The 22,286-nt window shown below is 39.6% G+C and overlaps 1 protein-coding gene across 3 annotated transcripts in view; it reads left to right on the top strand.

Annotated features, from left to right (window-relative positions):
- Positions 1-22,286, top strand: part of DYNC2H1 (dynein cytoplasmic 2 heavy chain 1) — a 413,010-nt gene that overhangs the window by 341,372 nt on the left and 49,352 nt on the right. For all 3 annotated transcript variants that reach the window (XM_066586361.1, XM_066586352.1, XM_066586344.1), the window contains exon 85: positions 2,339-2,428. In XM_066586361.1, coding sequence (XP_066442458.1) covers positions 2,339-2,428 — 90 coding nt within the window. The remainder of the gene's footprint in view (positions 1-2,338; positions 2,429-22,286) is intronic.

Below are 22,286 nucleotides of genomic sequence, written 5' to 3'. Positions count from 1 at the left end.
TCCGTAAATCTCATGTTTCTGGATACATTTGCCCCTTTGTAATAAATAGAAATGTTTGTGAACGGAGTTTTCTGTGCTGGGATGAAATGATATGTATCTCCTTCTGCCAGAGTAGTAAAAGAGCAAGAATGAGGCCGTAAATACCACAATGACTTTTATTGGGCCAATATACCCTATTATTTACAGGCGGCTCAATCTCACACAATTCTGTCATCTACAAAATGATTTTTAGGACATTTAGCTATTTGCTTAATGACGGGAAGAGACAAGGCAAGTTACAACATGTCTGCGTAGACGGGAACACTGCATGACCATGTGTAATGTGTGCGGGCACAGGGCTGGATTTTGGGGGGGGGGTTGCACATATTCAGGTTATACGCTGAATAGCCACTTTACTAGAGACCCAAACCTAGTAGCGCGTTGGACCTCCTTTGGTATTTGTTGTAGCATAGATCTCTCTAGGTATTGAAATCGTTCTGTAGGAATAGTGGATTCAGTGGATGCACCAAGAAAACAATTCGCACAGATTTATGGCTTATTCACACATTAGTATTTTTGGAACCGGCTACATATGCAGCTGACTGCACATGGATTCATTAACCCTTTCCAATTTGTATCCTGCTTTTCCTAGGGGGCTTACTCTTTTTCTGTTGTTACACAACGGCGCTATATGCTGGCTAAAGCCAGTACTGCATGAAGTGACACGTTGGATAGGCTCCGACAGCAGAGAGGCTGGCAATATACAGTAAGAGAACCCCGACGGACGTCTTCCAACATCAGAGCTGTACAGCCTTAAATCATAATGTCTTCAGACGTCAGACAGTGGATTGGAAAGGGTTAAAGTCAATGGTGTTAGTTGGAGCACCAGCATTATAGTCAGTTACAGTTTACTGCAGCGCCTGTCTGTCAGAACAATTCCTGACAGCCTCCTCTGACCTCCTTCGCCAACAAGTTGTTTATGTCCACAGGATCCCTTCTCTCGGCATGCTTTCCCCCGTCTCACCATTCTCAGTTTGCTTTCCACACAGCTTTGACAGTCAAGGGTAGAGAAGAGACAGTGCGGCCCACCCCCGTGACTCTGTGTTCAGCTGCGAGTCAAACTTCAAGGGGTACAGCGAATTCCCAGCAAATACCCTCCGTTACTTCCTATGGAGATCCGCTGCTTCCTACACATGAGCTGAAATCAATTGCTAATTCCACTCGCGGATGGAAAAGTCGCAGCATGCTTCATTTTCATTCGGGCTCCACACAGACAACTTCCACTGAAGTCAATGGAAACTGTCCAACCCGCGGCCCGTCCACAAGCAACACTGCGGACGGGTCGCGTTTTCCGCGTCATCGCCTATAGGAAAAAAAAATGTTGGTAAAAAAAATCTGTATTGCGCATGTGTGACGGCGAGCCGCCAAGCCCATCCGCAGTACAGAAAAGATGGCGGCAGGTAGAGCAGGTACGCTCGGACGCTACTGCTGCCAGAGCCGGATTCCGGCTCTGCTGCATGCAGGCGGCCTAACTATTATTTTTTTCATCATCATAGCTGTCTGAGGGGTGTTTTCTGCGGGACGAGGTGTATTTTTCAGTGGTACTATACCATATAATGTAATCTAAAAGTTCTACGTAGTGTGAAATGGGGAAAAAAATGCAATTCCGCTATTTTTGGCAAACTGTGGCAAAAGTAGTATGATAACTTTATTCTGTTGGTCAGTACTATTGTTATACAAAAACTATTTAGGTTTGAAGGTTTTTGATTTTGCTGTCCTACTTTTAAAATTAATGGGGTTACTGTATACTGTGTCTCTCTTTTTAAGCGATCCTCTAGTTTTGGGACAAAATGTTGGCACCAGAGGAGACAGTTGCATTCTGTGCTGATTCCCATCTGATCCACTTGTATTGGGTCATGTTTTCAGCTGTCCAAGGTGGCCGACACAATTTTCAGCCTACCTAATCCCATTGGTAGTGTTAGACTATCAGTGCACTATACCTGCTCTCCCTTTGGCCATCACTGCTCACATGACCAGTGCTGGCCAATCAGAGCACAGTGTGCATTAGGTAGCTATAAAATTGCTGCAGCCATCTTGGACAACTGAAAACAGGATCCCAAACCAGTGGATTGGTGGGACATCGGCATAGAAGAACGAAAGCAGGTAATGTACTCTCCCCTGTCGGTCCATGGGCAGCTCCATCTATAACTACCTAGTTGAGATGAGTGGGTGGTAGAGACCACCGTGGTATTGCTGTACCTGCAATGTATGGCGTTCTGTTCTTAGTTAGTCTAACTGCTACTGATTATTATCCGTCCTTGGAATAGTTCTACTGATGTCACCACATTCATCTTTACAGTGTCCTCTCGCCTGGCAAAGCAAATGGGAAGGCCCAGAAGACCCTCTTCAATACCTCAGAGGACTCGTATCCAGAGCGGTGGCAATACAGGTAAAATAAGGAATAATAGAACCCATTATCCACAGTATAATTAATGTTCATGAACATGCACTGGACAGCTTCTGTATAGCAGGAGCTGTTCATCCTGACCACACCAATCTCTGGGCAGGAGGAACTAAACAGAATGATGTGTAATTTCAAAAGATTTAGTATCGTTTGTTAATAGCCTGGCTTATTAAATAATGTGTCTGCAGCCAACAGTAGAGGGTGTTTACAAGTTTACTGCATACTGCATTAGTATGGCGTTCAGTATATCAACTGTATGCAGCAAACTCCCTCTAGTGGTGGCTATAGGTAGATTGAAAAAACAGAATTGTCTTCAACCATTTTCTTTAAAGGGAAACTGTCAACACCTTTGAGCCTCACAAGCTATGTTATGGGCCTCAAAGGTGAGGGAACAGGAGGTTCGGGGAGCTGTCTCTCACACTCTTCTGGTCCCTTGTTGCTGCGGTGTCCCCCAGCAAAGTAAGTGCACCCTAGCAGCTTGACTCTTTCTGCGCACTCGTGTCCCATTCATCTTTCCAGACTCCCCGTCAACTAAACTATAAGCTCTGTAACTTAGTTTATGGTGCTTATGATTGCTGATAGGTTCCTTTCAGGGTTTGGAGATTAGGACACTGACAGAATTGTTTATTTAGCCCTGGAATTGAATGTAAAGGCTATGGACATCCTTGGGGACATTTTTGTTACATAAATGCAAATATTTGGGGCTGTAAATCAATTTAGCCATAGGGTTTTATTAAAAATTCTACACCGTTTGACTTCTGCAGCTTCTATATATCACAGTATACAGTAAGCTGCAGAAAGCCTTTCACTAGCAGATCCATCAGTAAGCTTGTCTGACGGCTCAGTCTCAAGCCTCTCTCTCTCCTCAACCCTCAGCTGATTTCTGATCAAAGTTTCTTTCACTTTTGTCGTAAATGAGCTGAGAAGAAGATTCAGGAGAGGAAAGGTAGGGGCTGGAAACGGAGGAGCTCACTGACCGATCAGCTAGCGAAAGGCATTCTGCAGCTTACTATATACAGTGACATGTAGAAGCTGCAGAAGGCAAACGCTGCAAAACTTTTCATAAAACCTTACTGCGAAACTGATTATCAGACAAAAATACACGCGTTTAAATGTAACAAATGCCCCCAAAGCCTTTAACGATATAGTTACTACTGTTGTGTGCCTGAACTTTATATCACCTTGTTGTTGACGGTCTTACATTTTCAGTAGTGTTCTTTTATAATGCCATAAAAGATACATGTTAGTTACATAAATTACTTATATGACAATCAAGTAAGTGCTTTTAATTGACACCATAGACTTCAGTGTTTTGCACGGGACATTAGGTTTAGTGTATTCTCTAGGGGAAATGAATATATCTAGACTTTCACAAACGAAAATGTGCGATGCCCTCCAAAGACTATTAAGCCTCATGTTTTCTACATTTTAGCTTCATGTAGAAAATTGCTTGTTGTTTTGCCATTATGAAAATACACCTTGTTCCCTCAGTGCCAGGAGGTGGAGAACGAGCACAATTATCTGACCAGATGGTTAATTCCTCTGTTTGATACAATAATCCATTACAGGAGTAGCAATTTTAGTCCAAGACAAAAGCTGTGAGCGATGTTCTGTGCAGTACTGGCAGAATCGGAGAAAAAGGGGAATTTATACATTTTGTATTCTGCGTCTCAGATTTTCTTGCCAGTCAAACCTGTCTAAATTCATCAAATTGGAAGAGATCATTCCAGGCCAGATGGTAAACATAAGGATCAAAGAGCTGAACGTTCAAAGTTGTGATTTTTTTGGCTTTAAGTTAATGATACTCAATTTTTTTGGTTTGGGGCTTGGGTTTAGTTAACTGCTTATGGGTCTGGAGGGCCCAACTGAGGAGGTTTTGGGCTAACTGAGGAGTCAGCACCTCGGAACCCCCGGTGTTCACCCATGACCCCTCAAAGCAGGATACGATCTTTGCTGTAGTGTCCCCAGGCCATTACATGCTCCGATAGTCCCGGTAATGTGGCTGCTGACACGGCATAGGGCCAAAATGAGGTACCTGATAGTGTGAAAAGGAGCTTATCCAAAAACATAGCAGAGGTCGGGCTGGCAGCACAGTAGCAATAACGAGGTCAAGGCAGACGTCAGGGCGGGCAGCAGGCAATAACCAAGTCCAGTAAGCAGAGCTGAGGTCAGAAAGTACAGATTGTCAAGAATCAAGCTGGAGCCATAACCGGAAAGCACAACTAACAGGGGCTTTGTCACCATGGTGAGTGAGACCAATTACTTGGGCATCCATCCTAGGATGAGGATGCCTAATATATAGGGCGCAATGACAGGATTGGAGGGGGAAAGGTTTGGGGAGCTCATGCTGGTCCTTGAAGAAAGATGTCGGGAGCATGCATGCTAACCCTATGGGCAGACAAGTGTGAAGCACGGTGTTCTGTGGAGGATGATGGCGCCCAGTAACAGGTGAGTCTGAGGAATGGTCTTGCATTATGACAAATGATATATGTAGGGATTTGTATTATTCTGTAATTTCTTCTGACCCCCTCACTCCTAAATTGTGCCCTTACTGTGAAAAGCTGCTATATTGTTTTTGTGCAGGATAGACTGACAGATCAGATTACATGCTACTGATAGAAATCTATGAAGAGGAGGGAGGAGGAGACGAGAGAGACACATAGAGATGCTACTGCAGAGAATAGTAAATGTTTTACTATTCCTGGAATCACATCTACACTGTTCAGTACCGCTGTATAATGTCCTCCATGCTGCTGCTTCTCTGTATATAATAGCTAGTGATACAGGTGCAGGACCTCCTCTGTCTGCAGTGTATGGGAGACATCATAGCAGCTACCAGCTCAGGGTATACAAAGAATTAGAGATGGGGCCTGCAGAGGGCAAAACTGGTGATTTATACAATATACTGTAATAGAATGCTCAAAAATAGTGTAAGTCACCAAATATAATTTTTTCAGTGTAGATTTCTGCAGTGGGGCACTTATTTGATGAAACCTAGTTGTTGTTGATGTGATGCTCAATGTGTGACACATCTGCTGCAGATTACGCGGTTTGCCTGTGTGAACATGGCCTTTCACACACAACCGCTTTTTCTTAAAAGTAAACTGAAACGACCGATATACTTTAATCGTGGTAAACCCCTTTTAAAGAGGATTTCCAGGACTAAAATAGTGATGACCTGTCCTTAAGATATATCATCAGTAGTTGATTGGTGGGAAACCGCCACTTGGCATAACTGTATAGAATCTAACCTAAATGATAGCAGTGCTTGGATGAGTGACATGGACACTTCAGCCCACACCATGCACAGCGCCATATATTATATAGTGGTTGACGCTGAGCGCCTGCAGCCTCTTTAATCAACTATTGATGACCCAGTATCTGAAAATCCCCTTTCAACATTTGGGAAAAGCATAAGGGCTTAGATTACGTTGTCTGTGGCTAGAATGGTAGCTGTCTGCAGCAGAAACCTTCCAAACTGCTCTGTCTCTCTAAAGGGGTTGACCACAATTGACTCCTATCACCGATGCTTAGGATAGGTGATAAAAGTCTGATCAATAGGGTCTCCCTGCGGACACCCCCAGCAATCCTGAAAACGGTGGTCCCATGCCCCCCATTTTTCCACACTGTAGACTCCTTGCACCCGCCACAGTAAGGAGGAGATTGAATGTTATGGCGATCGAGCATGCACGGCGCCTCTCCATTCATCATCAAGCCGATCTTCTTTGTACTTTGGTATTTCCATCAGCCCCTTTGAAATGAACTTACGACTGTTTCATCCTCTACATCACTGCGGGTGGGGGCACCAAGTCCGCATTGAGGGGGACACTGCTTTTAATGAGTGACCAACCAAGCTAAGCCATGCCCCCCCTGTAAATAAGCTTCACCCCTTCCAGCTTGCAAAGGAGAGACCATGAGAAATGAAATCGTTGCTTTCTCTGCTTCATTTTTATAACTGCTCCTTCGTGATCCTGGGAAAAGTTTTGAAAACTGCAGTTTTCTTTCAGATTTTTGCTTCCCTTTTCTCTTGCTGTAATGTCCCTTTAACCCCCCGGAGCACTAAGCTCAGTGAAGTTACTGATCACACGGGGCTGCGGCCATACATCTTCCCATGCCTCAGCTATACGTTCTCTTCCTTTGTACTTTTAATGAGTTTTCTAATACATACAGTAATACAAAGGACAAAAATCTATGTACACGCTCCAGCCCCTTAAGTGGTTTCATCAGAAAGAATGAGCTAATTAGCATTGTACAGAATTGCGCTGGAAACAAATATACTCCCTGTTCTAGGGAAATATCCCTGCGAGTTTCTTACAATACAGCTTTTAATTAACATGATTGTTACAAAGCGATGAAATCCCTTAAAGCGAAGGGCGAAACACGCTGCCCCGGAGAGCCGCACCGCTGTGATAGAGGTAGTTGCCGTCAGTCTCTTCCTGCAAAACCTAAAAGGCTTTCTGCTGTTACACAAACAATTTAATTAACATTGCTTTATACCAAGCGATTATCTTGTAAGATAGGGGAGTGATGCGAAGGAGGAGATGTGGTGGTGAAAATCATGGAATTTAATACATGTACTGTAGGACTAAAATATTAAAGACCTATTCTCATCAATATCAGATGAGTGGAGGAGCACCACTCCGGGCCCCTGCCTATCTGTCTGAAGAGGCAAGCGGCACTCGTGTGAGACCCACTGCCACCTCTAAGGCTTATGGTGCCACGCTCATCAGTCATATGGCATTAAGCTGTTACACCAGGCACAGCTGCTGTATATCGTTCAGCATATGGACTGAAGCGGCACACTACACTGACCCGAAGTGATTGGCATTGGTTGCTAGTGACAGACCTGCACCAATCTAATGCCTGATTGGCATTGGTTGCTAGTGCCGGACCCGCTCCAATCTGATGCCTGATTGGCATTGTTTGCTATTGCCGGACCCGCTCCAATCTGATGTTTATCTATGACCCCACAATGCAGTAACTTCATGCGGTTGGAACCCCATCCACCTGCGATGATCAATAGCCACATGATCTTGCCGACATTATATAGTTTGGCATTGCTTTTATTTGTATTTAATCTGGTATTTCCATCTAGCAACGGTACCGAACATAAAGACAAAGGGAAGTGTAAACAGAGTATTATGGTCCTTTTATACCAAGGGCGATCATTGGGCTCGAACATTCCTCGGAATTCATGTTCGCCCAACAATCGGGCCATGTATAAGAAGAAATGATCAGCCTCACAATGAGCAAACACACGTTCATCAGCTGATCGGCTCGTTAACACGAGCATAAAAAGGTTTACACAGAGAGATGCATCATCGATCAGCAAACCGGGAGAGCCACAGTCTGCCTACAGGGACAAACAATCCCGTTAACGATCGTTCGTTCGTCTTTATAAGCCGATTCTCGGCCCAAGAAAAAAATTAAAAATGAGACGAGCGCATATCGATTGGTGTTCAATACATCAGCCCATGTAAAACCAGGTCAACCTCTTCGTAAAGCAATTTTTTCAGGTCCCAGAGTCCCGAAAAAAAAGAAACATCAGCTGCAATATCTCCATAACAATTCCAGCCACTCGGACTGCAAAACAGGTCAATATTAAAGTTTATTGAGGTATAGCGGGTAACAAACATAAAAGAAAATCAATAAATCTTGTTATTTGTATAGCGCCAACATATTCAGCAGCGTTTCCAGGTTATTTATTTATTTATTACCCCCCACCAAGCTGGGTACTCCTTTTACCAACCTCAGAAGGATGGAAGGCTGAGTCCACCTTGAGTTGGCTCCCTGAACCAGGTGGAGATTGAACTCACAACCTTCAGGTCGTGAGCGAGAGCTTAGGACTGCATTTCTGCTGCCTTGACATTCTGCGCCACACGATGCTCAACACCAATAATGGGGTATTATCATCAGAAATCTACTACCTATATTTACTGTATTTGACGCAAGAACTGACATTCCTCATAGAAATAGCAGCATCTAACTTCTGTGGAGATGGTCATGAATTAGATTAGGATGCAGATACCTAGATCATGATTCCTTAATTACAAAGACGGTAACGGGAGCACGCATGTCCACACATGTAGGATAACGGGATGAATACTAATATTGTTGTGTTGGCATCTGCTTGGGGTTTAAAACACCCTCAGCAGACAGCAATCTGTTCAGTTGTGCAACCTTGTAGGGGGTGAGAGCACTGCTGAGCATTTCATTATGCATCTGGTCACACTACGGTGAGCTCAAGGAACCACGCATGAAAGCTGGAGCCTCGCTGTAGTATCAGACTCGTGCCAATGTACTAGAATTCACCCATACAAGTGAATGAAAACCATCTCAGAAAGCAAGCCTGACTGTTTCTGTAATCCTGGCTGCCTCTCCGTTAGGCCATGGCCTGGATGTGATGGCCAGTAGAAGGCAGGATGGATTTGGGGACCCTATTCTAGAAATAGGTGTGGGTCCCAGAGGTGTGGCAAGCATCTAACAGAAATTCTTGGCCTGTTCTGTGGATATACCATGAATATTTAAGACTGGAATACGTCTTTTTAAGGGGTTGTCTGAATATAAACATGTTTTTGTTAAATTGCAGTGTAAAGTAATAAGTAATGCAGTGTACTATCCTAGCAAATGAATCGCATCTTCAAGGCTACTCCGAATCAAAGAAAGTTCAATAACTTTTAGGCCTCATGTCCACGGGGAAAATCGGGCCCGCTACGGATTCTACATGTAGAATCTGCAGCGGGTCCCTCCTGCCCCGCGGACATGAGCGCTGAAAAGGAGATTAAATGACAATAAACTCACCTCCCATCCGCTCCGTTTCTTCTCTTCGCGGCGGCGTCATCTTCTCTCGTCGCGGCCGGATCTTCATTCTTCGGCTCGGCGGATGTGCACGATGACGTCGGTGACGTGCCCCGCGCATGCGCCGGGCCGAAGCAAAATGATCCGGCCGCGGCTGAGAGAGGATGGCGCGGCGCCGAAGAGAAGAACCGGAGCGGGTCAGTAAAATATGATTTTTGTGTCCCGCGGATCCGGACGGCTTCCATAGGCTTCAATAGAAGACCCGCATGAAAATGGAGCATGGTCCAGATTTTTTCATGCTCCATTTTTTTTTAAATCACTTTTATTGACGATCCGCGGGTATTTATCTACCCGCGGGTGGTCAATGCATCCCTATGGGGTGCGGATCCGCGCGCGGGAGAAGAGTTAAAATCCGCTGCGGATTTTAATTCTTCTTTTCCCCGTGGACATGAGCCCTTAAGGCCGGTTTCACACAGCTGACATTCTTGCACGTGATTTGTGTGTTGCGAGACTCACACATCTCACACAAATATGAACCCCATTCTTTTGACTGGGGTCATACGCATTAGTGATTTTTCGCAACATGTCCTATCGTTGGGCGTGCGCTTGCTTCGCACCATGCATAGTTTTCAAAGAGGCCGGCAGCAGCATCGCACCGTGTGCTAGCTTCACACGAGAGTTCCCCATTGAAAATAATGGGAGACAGTCCGCGATCCTCCGCCATGGCTGTGATCCTTTCCCGAAGTGATGCGAGATGCTTTCGATACAAAAACGACAAAACTCCGCGGCGACTTAGGACGTTGGTGAGTGCAATATCATGCCGAGTTTCAAGTCCCGATATCGCAGTCACTTGTGTGAAATTATCGTAATTGAAAGAAAAAAATCTAGTAAAAAAATGTTCATCCCCCCCCCCCCCCCCCAACAAAACTTATGAAATAGCTAAAACGCCTCAAAAAAATGTAAGAAAGCACATAAAAGGTGTTGTGTTTGTAATGATCCAGGCAATGAAAATATTTTGTTATTTATCTCTTAGGCCTCATGTCCACGGGGAAAATCAGGCCCGCCGCGGATTCTTCATGTAGAATCCGTAGCGGGTCCCTACTGCCCCGCGGACATGAGGCCTAAAAATCAGAATAAACTCACCTGCTCCAGACGATGCGGATCTTACTTCCTTCGCGGCCGGATCTTCTTTCTTCTGCCCGGCGGATGTGCTCAGCACGCCGGCTGCGGGCCGAAGAAAGAAGATCCAGCCGCAAAGAAGGGAAGAACCGCATCGTCCGGAGCAGGTGAGTTTAATTCAATAGAAGCCTGCGGGAGACCCGCACGAAAATGGAGCATGTCCATTTTTTTTTCCCGCACGCGGATCCACGCCTGACGGAAAAAATGACATCCGCAGGTATTTAACTACCTGCGGGTGTCCAATGCATCCCTATGGGGCGCAGATCCGCGTGCGGGAGAAACGCTGCGGATTTTAAGCCTGTGGACATGAGGCCTTACTGTGGATACTGTAAAAGTAATTTTAAAAAGTCATGCCAGGATCGTTATCTTTCTTTTGTTCGCCACCTAAAAGTGTAATAAAAAGCAATCTAAAGTCACGTGCTCCAGAATGGTATCAATAAAAAATAGTCAGTGGGTTTTCTTTAAACATTTATTGTTATTGTGAGGAAGTAGTAGTAGTGTAAAATGTAGTTACCCGTATAATCCTGGTATAGCAGTAATCGTGCTGATTAGAGATGAGCGAGCATGCTTCGTTAAGGCAGTTACTCAGATCTCTCTCTCGCCCCCCCGAGCCTGCTCGGACCAGTAAGCAGTTACTCGAGAAGGGTGATGCTCACTCGAGTAACTGCCTTAACCGAGCGTGCTCGCTCCTCTCTAGGGCTGATCCAGATAAGAACGCTTTTGTGTTATTTTTGATGAGGGCTGTAAAAACAAAACCCAAAAACAATGGTTGAATTGCTGGACATTTTTTTCATCTCTTCCCCCTAAAAAACAAGTAATAAAAGTTACCCAACACATTATATGTACCCCAGAGTGAACAGATGACCACCAGCCACGGGAGATTCTGCAGGGCACTGCCTATGGAGATGAAGGACTTATGTTGATGTAGACCTTTGAATCCCCTGCGCTCCACGTCCCCAAGTAATAGACCTTTTGTCTACATGTTTTTCAATCATTTTACCAAGAAGGTAAATCAGTGAAACCCCGTCCTTCTGTGTAATAGTCAGGAGAAGCAGAACGCGCTGGCTTGCTACATTCATATTACCAATTTCTTTTAATGGAAACTTGTCCTAAATGCTGAGAGCTAATGTTGTTCTATTACCACAAATACATGGAAACATCTTACTGAAACGGCAGTCACAGAGTTCAAAAGAACATATTGTTTCCAATACAAGTCTTATTATATTAATGATATTTGTACCATGGATAATAGCCTAGATCAAGACCTAAAGAGAGAAATGTCTGTCTGTCTGTCTGTCTATCTCATATCTATCTATCTATTTCATATCTATCTCATATCTATCTATCTATCTATCTCTCTCATATCTATCTATCTATCTATCTATCTCTCTCATATCTATCTATCTATATCTATCTATCTATCTCATATCTATCTATCTCATATCTATCTATCAATATCTATCTATCTATCTATCTATCTATCTCATATCTATCTATCTCATATCTATCTATCTCATATCTATCTTAGATAGATAGATATGAGATAGATAGATATGAGATAGATAGATATGAGATAGATAGATAGATATGAGATAGATAGATAGATAGATATGAGATAGATAGATAGATATGAGATATATCTATCTATCTATCTCATATCTATCTATCTATCTATCTATCTATCTCATATCTATCTATCTCATATCTATCTATCTATCTCATATCTATCTATCTATCTATCTCATATCTATCTATCTATCTATCTATCTCATATCTATCTATCTCATATCTATCTATCTATCTCATATCTATCTATCTCATATCTATCTATCTCATATCAATCTATCTATCTCATATCTATCTATCTATCTCATATCTATCTATCTATCTATCTCATATCTATCTATCTCATATCTATCTATCTCATATCTATCTATCTCATATCTATCTATCTCATATCTATCTATCTATCTCATATCTATCTATCTCATATCTATCTATCTCATATCTATCTATCTCATATCTATCTATCTATCTCATATCTATCTATCTATCTATCTCATATCTATCTATCTCATATCTATCTATCTCATATCTATCTATCTATCTCATATCTATCTATCTCATATCAATCTATCTATCTCATATCTATCTATCTATCTCATATCTATCTATCTATCTCATATCTATCTATCTCATATCTATCTATCTATCTCATATCTATCTATCTATCTCATATCTATCTATCTATCTCATATCTATCTATCTATCTCATATCTATCTATCTCATATCTATCTATCTATCTATCTCATATCTATCTCATATCTATCTCATATCTATCTATCTATCTATCTCATATCTATCTATCTCATATCTATCTATCTCATATCTATCTATCTCATATCTATCTATCTCATATCTATCTATCTATCTATCTCATATCTATCTATCTCATATCTATCTATCTCATATCTATCTATCTCATATCTATCTATCTCATATCTATCTATCTATCTCATATCTATCTATCTATCTCATATCTATCTATCTATCTCATATCTATCTATCTATCTCATATCTATCTATCTATCTCATATCTATCTATCTCATATCTATCTATCTCATATCTATCTATCTCATATCTATCTATCTCATATCTATCTATCTATCTCATATCTATCTATCTATCTCATATCTATCTATCTCATATCTATCTATCTCATATCTATCTCATATCTATCTATCTATCTCATATCTATCTATCTCATATCTATCTATCTCATATCTATCTATCTCATATCTATCTATCTCATATCTATCTATCTATCTCATATCTATCTATCTATCTATCTCATATCTATCTATCTATCTATCTCATATCTATCTATCTCATATCTATCTATCTATCTCATATCTATCTATCTCATATCTATCTATCTCATATCTATCTATCTCATATCAATCTATCTCATATCTATCTATCTATCTCATATCTATCTATCTATCTCATATCTATCTATCTCATATCTATCTATCTATCTCATATCTATCTATCTATCTATCTATCTATCTATCTATCTATCTATCTATCTCATATCTATCTATCTATCTATCTAATATCTATCTATCTATCTCATATCTATCTATCTATCTATCTCATATCAATCTATCTATCTATCTCATATCAATCTATCTATCTCATATCTATCTATCTCATATCTATCTATCTATCTCATATCTATCTATCTATCTCATATCTATCTATCAATCTCATATCTATCTATCTCATATCTATCTATCTATCTCATATCTATCTATCTCATATCTATCTATCTATCTCATATCAATCTATCTATCTCATATCTATCTATCTCATATCTATCTATCTATCTATCTCATATCTATCTATCTCATATCTATCTATCTCATATCTATCTATCTCATATCTATCTATCTATCTCATATCTATCTATCTATCTCATATCTATCTATCTATCTCATATCTATCTATCTATCTCATATCTATCTATCTATCTCATATCTATCTATCTATCTATCTATCTATCTATCTATCTCATATCTATCTATCTATCTCATATCTATCTATATCATATCTATCTATCTATCTATCTCATATCTATCTATCTCATATCTATCTATCTCATATCTATCTATCTCATATCTATCTATCTATCTATCTCATATCAATCTATCTATCTCATATCTATCTATCTATCTCATATCAATCTATCTATCTCATATCAATCTATCTATCTATCTCATATCTATCTATCTATCTATCTATCTCATATCTATCTATCTATCTATCTCATATCTATCTATCTATCTATCTCATATCTATCTATCTCATATCAATCTCTCTATCTATCTCATATCAATCTATCTATCTCATATAAATCTATCTATCTATCTCATATCTATCTATCTATCTATCTCATATCTATCTATCTATCTCATATCTATCTATCTATCTCATATCTATCTATCTATCTATCTATCTCATATCTATCTATCTATCTCATATCTATCTATCTATCTATCTATCTATCTCATATCTATCTATCTCATATCAATCTCTCTATCTATCTCATATCAATCTATCTATCTATCTCATATCAATCTATCTATCTATCTCATATAAATCTATCTATCTATCTCATATCTATCTATCTATCTCATATCAATCTATCTATCTATTTCATATCAATCTATCTATCTATCTCATATCAATCTATCTATCTCATATCTATCTATCTATCTATCTATCTATCTATCTATCTATCTATCTATCTCATATCTATCTATCTCATATCTATCTATCTATCTATCTATCTCATATCTATCTATCTCATATCTATCTATCTATCTCATATCTATCTATCTCATATCTATCTATCTCATATCTATCTATCTATCTCATATCTATCTATCTATCTCATATCTATCTATCTCATATCTATCTATCTATCTCATATCTATCTATCTATCTCATATCTATCTATCTATCTCATATCTATCTATCTATCTCATATCTATCTATCTCATATCTATCTATCTCATATCTATCTATCTATCTCATATCAATCTATCTATCTATCTCATATCTATCTATCTATCTATCTCATATCTATCTATCTATCTCATATCTATCTATCTATCTCATATCTATCTATCTATCTATCTATCTCATATCTATCTATCTATCTATCTCATATCTATCTATCTATCTATCTCTTATCTATCTATCTCATATCTATCTATCTCATATCTATCTATCTATCTCATATCTATCTATCTATCTATCTATCTCATATCTATCTATCTATCTCATATCTATCTATCTATCTCATATCTATCTATCTATCTCATATCTATCTATCTATCTCATATCTATCTATCTATCTCATATCTATCTATCTATCTATCTATCTATCTCATATCTATCTATCTATCTATCTCATATCTATCTATCTATCTATCTCATATCTATCTATCTATCTCATATCTATCTATCTCATATCTATCTATCTATCTCATATCTATCTATCTATCTCATATCTATCTATCTATCTCATATCTATCTATCTATCTCATATCTATCTATCTATCTATCTCATATCTATCTATCTATCTATCTCATATCTATCTATCTATCTCATATCTATCTATCTATCTATCTCATATCTATCTATCTCATATCTATCTATCTCATATCTATCTATCTCATATCTATCTATCTCATATCTATCTATCTCATATCTATCTATCTATCTCATATCTATCTATCTCATATCTATCTATCTCATATCTATCTATCTATCTCATATCTATCTATCTATCTCATATCTATCTATCTATCTCATATCTATCTATCTCATATCTATCTATCTATCTCATATCTATCTATCTATCTCATATCTATCTATCTATCTCATATCTATCTATCTCATATCTATCTATCTATCTATCTCATATCTATCTATCTATCTCATATCTATCTATCTATCTATCTATCTCATATCTATCTATCTCATATCTATCTATCTATCTATCTCATATCTATCTATCTCATATCAATCTCTCTATCTATCTCATATCAATCTATCTATCTATCTCATATCAATCTCTCTATCTATCTCATATCAATCTATCTATCTATCTCATATAAATCTATCTATCTATCTCATATCTATCTATCTATCTCATATCTATCTATCTATCTCATATCTATCTATCTATCTATCTCATATCTATCTATCTATCTATCTCATATCTATCTATCTATCTCATATCTATCTATCTCATATCAATCTCTCTATCTATCTCATATCAATCTATCTATCTATCTCATATCAATCTATCTATCTATCTCATATAAATCTATCTATCTATCTCATATCTATCTATCTATCTCATATCTATCTATCTATCTCATATCTATCTATCTATCTCATATCTATCTATCTATCTATCTCATATCTATCTATCTATCTATCTCATATCTATCTATCTCATATCTATCTATCTATCTATCTCATATCTATCTATCTATCTCATATCTATCTATCTCATATCTATCTATCTCATATCTATCTATCTCATATCAATCTGTCTATCTATCTCATATCAATCTGTCTATCTATCTCATATCAATCTCTCTATCTATCTCATATCACTCTATCTATCTATCTCATATCAATCTATCTATCTATCTCATATCAATCTATCTATCTATCTCATATCAATCTATCTATCTATCTCATATCAATCTATCTATCTATCTCATATCAATCTATCTATCTATCTCATATCAATCTATCTATCTCTCTCATATCAATCTATCTATCTCTCTCATATCTATCTATCTCTCTCATATCTATCTATCTCTCTCATATCAATCTATCTCTCTCATATCAATCTATCTATCTCTCTCATATCAATCTATCTATCTCTCTCATATCAATCTATCTATCTCTCTCATATCAATCTATCTATCTCTCTCATATCAATCTATCTATCTCTCTCATATCTATCTATCTCTCTCATATCTATCTATCTATCTCTCTCATATCTATCTATCTATCTCTCTCATATCTATCTATCTCTCTCATATAAATCTATCTCTCTCATATCTATCTATCTATCTCTCTCATATCTATCTATCTCATATCTATCTATCTCATATCTATCTATCTCATATCTATCTCATATCTATCTATCTATCTCATATCTATCTATCTCATATCTATCTCTCTTTCTCATATCTATCTCTCCCATCTCTCTTACTCTCTCTCACTCTCTCACTCTCTCTCTCTCTCTCATCTCTCTCTCTCATATTTATCTAGTGTGTGTGAACGAATGAATGGTCACCTTCAGATTTTCTATATAAGGAAGCGTTCACACCTTGTAACACCAAAATCTGCAGCATTACCGCATCAAAAAACTACATCAAAATCTGCACCACTGGTGGAGATTTTGACTCGGATTCAGCCATGGACTCGCAGCTGATTTCTGCTTTCCAGCTACAGCTAGTACTTGACAGGACAGGATATCACCGTCCCTGCCTTCACCAAGAGCGCCGCTCACTGCCTGCACATTGCTGAGCACAACTCCACATCACCTGAATGAAATCGCGCTGTAAATGTTTCTATATGTTATGAAAAATGAAGGTGTTTTCAAAAGACAAAGGGGGACATTGGTGTAAAAACTTTTGTAAGTTTCTGGCATAAAAAACATGCAAAATCTTGCACAAGTCTTGCTTACACTTAAAAATTTTTCACTTCTGCTTCTCCACCCCACTATCCCAAAAATGGGGTGTGGCTTGTCTGGAGGGGGCATGGCATAGATTTCTGTGTAGGTGCATGGAGGAGCCAAGATGCACCTAACATATGAAGAGACGTGTGCCTCTTCATATATCACCGTAGGTGCATCATGCGCTGACAGAAATTAAATTAAGACCGGTGTTTGAAATGCTAGTGTCAATAAATTTCCCTCATAGATAGGGGTTGTTCACATCACTTTTTTTTAAGGGGTTTGCCTACAACTTAAAATTGCTTGAAAAGACACTGTGTCCTTCTTGGTTACTGCTGCCCATGTACACAATAGTCTGAGACACTTCACTCAGCTATTGGATTGACCAGCAATCTTAACCATTTCTGCCTTCTCTTTTGCAGGCAACATAGCGTTCAATGAGTGCTATTTAGTAAAGAAAGAAAGTGGAAGTGTTACTTCCGCTTTTCGACCCGGCGATCACGTTAATGCCGGGTGTCCCCATGGCAGAGCTGCGGGGTCCTAGCAGACCAAATGAGCTCTATTTGTGACTACTATCACAACAGGGGGATGTTTTTCCTGTAATTGGGGCTCTTATGGATGTTGCTTCTATGGATGCCCCAGCCACAGTGGAAAAGAGGGAAATAAAAAAAAATATGAATGGGAATGACCTGCAGAAGTCTTACATGACAGCATGGGGGACCAAGATGGTAAAAAAAATAATTGCAAAAATAAGTGAAAAAATTGCAGCATAAAAGAAAACTATATATGTATAAAAAAGGACATGACCCACCGACGACACCAACCCAAACTGTTACAATATACACCCTGTAATCTAAGTTTATACAAATATATAAAAACTTACAAAACAAAGTGAGGACCCCATTCCTGTACTCTATTTTAGTGGAAATATACTCATTTAAAAAATAAACTGTACATTTTTTAAAAATTGTTTGGTTTTCTTAGCTTTTTACCCCCAAATAAAACTGAAAAACGGGAAAAAAAGTTTGTGAAAAAGGATCTAAAAGAATCAAAATAATAACGACCCCCTGTCTCTAAATGACTGTGTGTGTTACATGTGATGTCGCCCTCATGTGATTAGTCACTGGGATTCTGAGCTCCGCCCCTGATCACATGATGGTGACCTCATCACATGTCTTATAACATGTAGAGCCTGTCAGCAGCTGTGTGCTTACAGGACCTGTGATGATGTCACCATCATGTGATCAGGGGTAGAGCTCAGAGCTCCATGGACTGAACACATGACAGTGACATCATCACACGACCTGTAAGCACACGGCTGCTGTCTGGCTCTGCTGGTTTAGGACCTGTGACCAACTCCAATCCCTTTTATCATAAAATATTAGTAAGTGGCGCATTGCGCCACCAGAAACATAGGTACTAGTAGCCCTATATGTCATGGAAAAAAGCTGCAAAAATCATTTTGGTAGGTGAAGAAAAATGCATAGGGCCATCAAACCACCACATGGGTAAAATCCCTAAAAAGTGTCTGGACCTTTAGTACCGAAACACCCTGATTCTTAAGCGGTTAAAGGGAGATGGAGAACAGGATGCAGTGTCTTAGACTGACGGTGCAATATACAGAGTACATCGGGAAGTCCTAGAAACACTGTGGTTATAGAACAAGAATAAAGAAGGGTCTATAAAGTAGCAGAGCAGGGCAAATGGAGGGTGCCAGGTAATATTACTCCCCACGCCGGTCCTGGGACAAGAGGGTCTTTTTAACCCTTTCCAATCCACTGTCTGACGTCTTCCTACATTCTGATTGAAGCTTGTACAGCTCCAATGTCAGAAGACGGCCGACAGGGTATTCTTACCGTCTGTTCCCAGCCACTCTACTGTCGGAGTCTCTCTGGCGCACACATACTGGCTTTAGCCAGCAGATGGCACCATTGTATAACAGCAAAAAAGAGAAAGTCTTTTAGGAAACCCTGAATCCAAAATTGGATTGGAAAGGGTTAAAAGCAAATTCTCCATAAAGTTATACATGGCTTATTTCAAGATGGTTGTGTACAGTCCATGGATCTAGTATTACTGATAGTAACCCGCTGTCATGGGCGCTGTAATAACTGCCATTAGTGGTCATTGTTTTGTTAAACATGAACTTCATAACTAGTCCTGTCCTCACGTTCTCTATTGGACGATATGCCTAATTTGGGTACATAGCTGACTACTATGGGTGACGGGGGTTCTAGAAGGTGATATGTTGTTGGTCCATACATTTCTCTGTTGACTACACCTTCTTGTTAAATGATTTGTTGGGTGACTTCTGTACACAGTGACCGTCTCTCTGTGACCCGCTGTTTATTACAGACCTCACTCCATGCCAGCGTGGATTCCCAGCCAATATAAAGTCTTGGCTAGAATGTCTCCTTTTTCCTCTGTTATCCTGTGTTTTTTCTAAGATTTACCACAGGAGGATCATAAATGATGAATTCCACGTTTTGTTTGTAGACTAACCGCAGTGTTGTTTGTGGTGTCCGGACCCTGCTTCTACACAGCTACTAGGACTGCTGGTATATAAAGTGCGGGCTCTTGCAGGATATTACTACTTTAGGTAATATTACACACCCATACACAAGGTATTATAACCTCACAAAGGTATTACCCACTCATATGGAGTATATGGAGTTGCTATAGAAGAAATACAATGTTTTATAGGACTGAAGTATTACTGATATAACCAACCTTCGGTACTTACGTGGTATTTTCGTATATGTCTGAAGTCTGTATGATATACTGTAGTTACTAATCTGTGTGTCAGCATTATCACAAATAAGGGATTCCATCTCCCTTATTTGCATATTACCCAGAGGAGCGTGCGTGGCCATTTGAGTCTCCTCACTTAGTTTATAGTATATAATTGCTCTCCCTAAGGAGAAAAGAGCGTTTCTGACCCCTGTCCCAGGCCTCTCACTAGCAAAAGCCAGACTCCTACTGTACACTGATGATGGGCAATAACCCGGAAACAGCTGTATGTACATGGAGTCTGGCTTTGCTTTTGATTCCCAGACATTGTAACAAGACTTGTATAAAAAGTCCCACTTTGACTCGAAGGAATGCTGCCTTTCAATAGGTGGCACTGTGGAGGATTTATTCCATCTCCCTTATTTGCATATTACCCAGAGGAGCGTGCATGGCCATTTGAGTCTCCTCACTTAGTTTATAGTATATAGTTGCTCTCCCTAAGGAGAAAAGAGCGTTTCTGAGCATTATCACAGACACGATCTGCTTGTTCTTCTGCTACAGAGGTCTCCCAGAACTTTTGGCTTTCGCATACACCCAGTGTTCTGAAATGTCTTGCTCCACGGGCGTTCACATGATACTGACGTCACGAAAAGCTGCAGTCGCAAAAACTTTATTCGCAACTCCATACATATTGTGTGTCTACCTGTTTTGGTTCTACAGAATGCAACGTTGAAAGCGTCTTTCTTTTATAGTTACCATGTATTATGAAATCACGTAGGCGATGACATCACATAATTATGGCACATTCATACATGGTAATGTCTTATGTGATGTCATATACTAAGGCCCAATGTCCACGGGCAAAATGGAATTGTTAAAACCACAGGCGTGATCCGCGCCCATAGGGAATCATTGGACACCCGCAGGTAATTAAATAGCTGCAGATGTCATTTTTCCGTGGCACGGATCACACGAGTGGAAACGCACCCATAGCATGCTCCATTTTGTGGGGTTTTCCTGCACGGATGGCTCACGCGGCTTCCATTGAGGCCTATGGAAGCCGTCCAGTCCAGCGGGCAAGCAGAAGTTAAAAAAAAAATGTGCCGAGCACATCCGCCGGGCCAAAAAAGGACGATCCGACCGTGACAGACGGGGGGAGACCCGCAGTGTCCGGACAGGTAAGTATAATCAAATCTATTGGCCTCATGTCTGCGGGAAGAGAGGGACCCCCTGCGGGATTCTGTATGAAGAATCCGTGCGGGCCCGAACTTCCCCGTGGACATGAGGCCTATCACATAGACATTACCAACTCATACGTAAGATGTTATGGCATCACGTTGGTGCTACTCTCTCATATGTAGTATATTATAAAATCACATATGTATGATCCATTCATACATAATATATGACATCACATAGATATTACTAACTCATGCATAATATATTATGACATCAAGTAGGTATTACCCATTCATATATAGCATGTGGTAGGCATTACCAATTCATGCGTAAGATATTATAACCTTGCATAGGTATTAGCCATTCATACATAGGATGTTATGAAGACACATAGGCATTATCCATTCATATAATATGACATCGCATAGACATTAACCAGTGCTTCATACAGTAGGATATCCCTTTACATAGGTATTACCCACTTATACATGGGATATTATTGCATCATATAATTATTACCCATTCATACATAGTATATGACATCACATAGACATTACCGACTCATACATAAGATATTATGACATCACATAGGTGCTACCTTCTCATATCTAGTATATTATAAAATCACATACATATGTTCTGGTCATACATAGTATATAACATCACATGGACATTACCAACTCATGC

Source organism: Eleutherodactylus coqui, chromosome 1 (genome assembly GCF_035609145.1).
Source record: "Eleutherodactylus coqui strain aEleCoq1 chromosome 1, aEleCoq1.hap1, whole genome shotgun sequence".
Classification (NCBI taxonomy): domain Eukaryota; kingdom Metazoa; phylum Chordata; class Amphibia; order Anura; family Eleutherodactylidae; genus Eleutherodactylus; species Eleutherodactylus coqui.
This window is presented reverse-complemented; position numbering and strand designations above follow the sequence as displayed.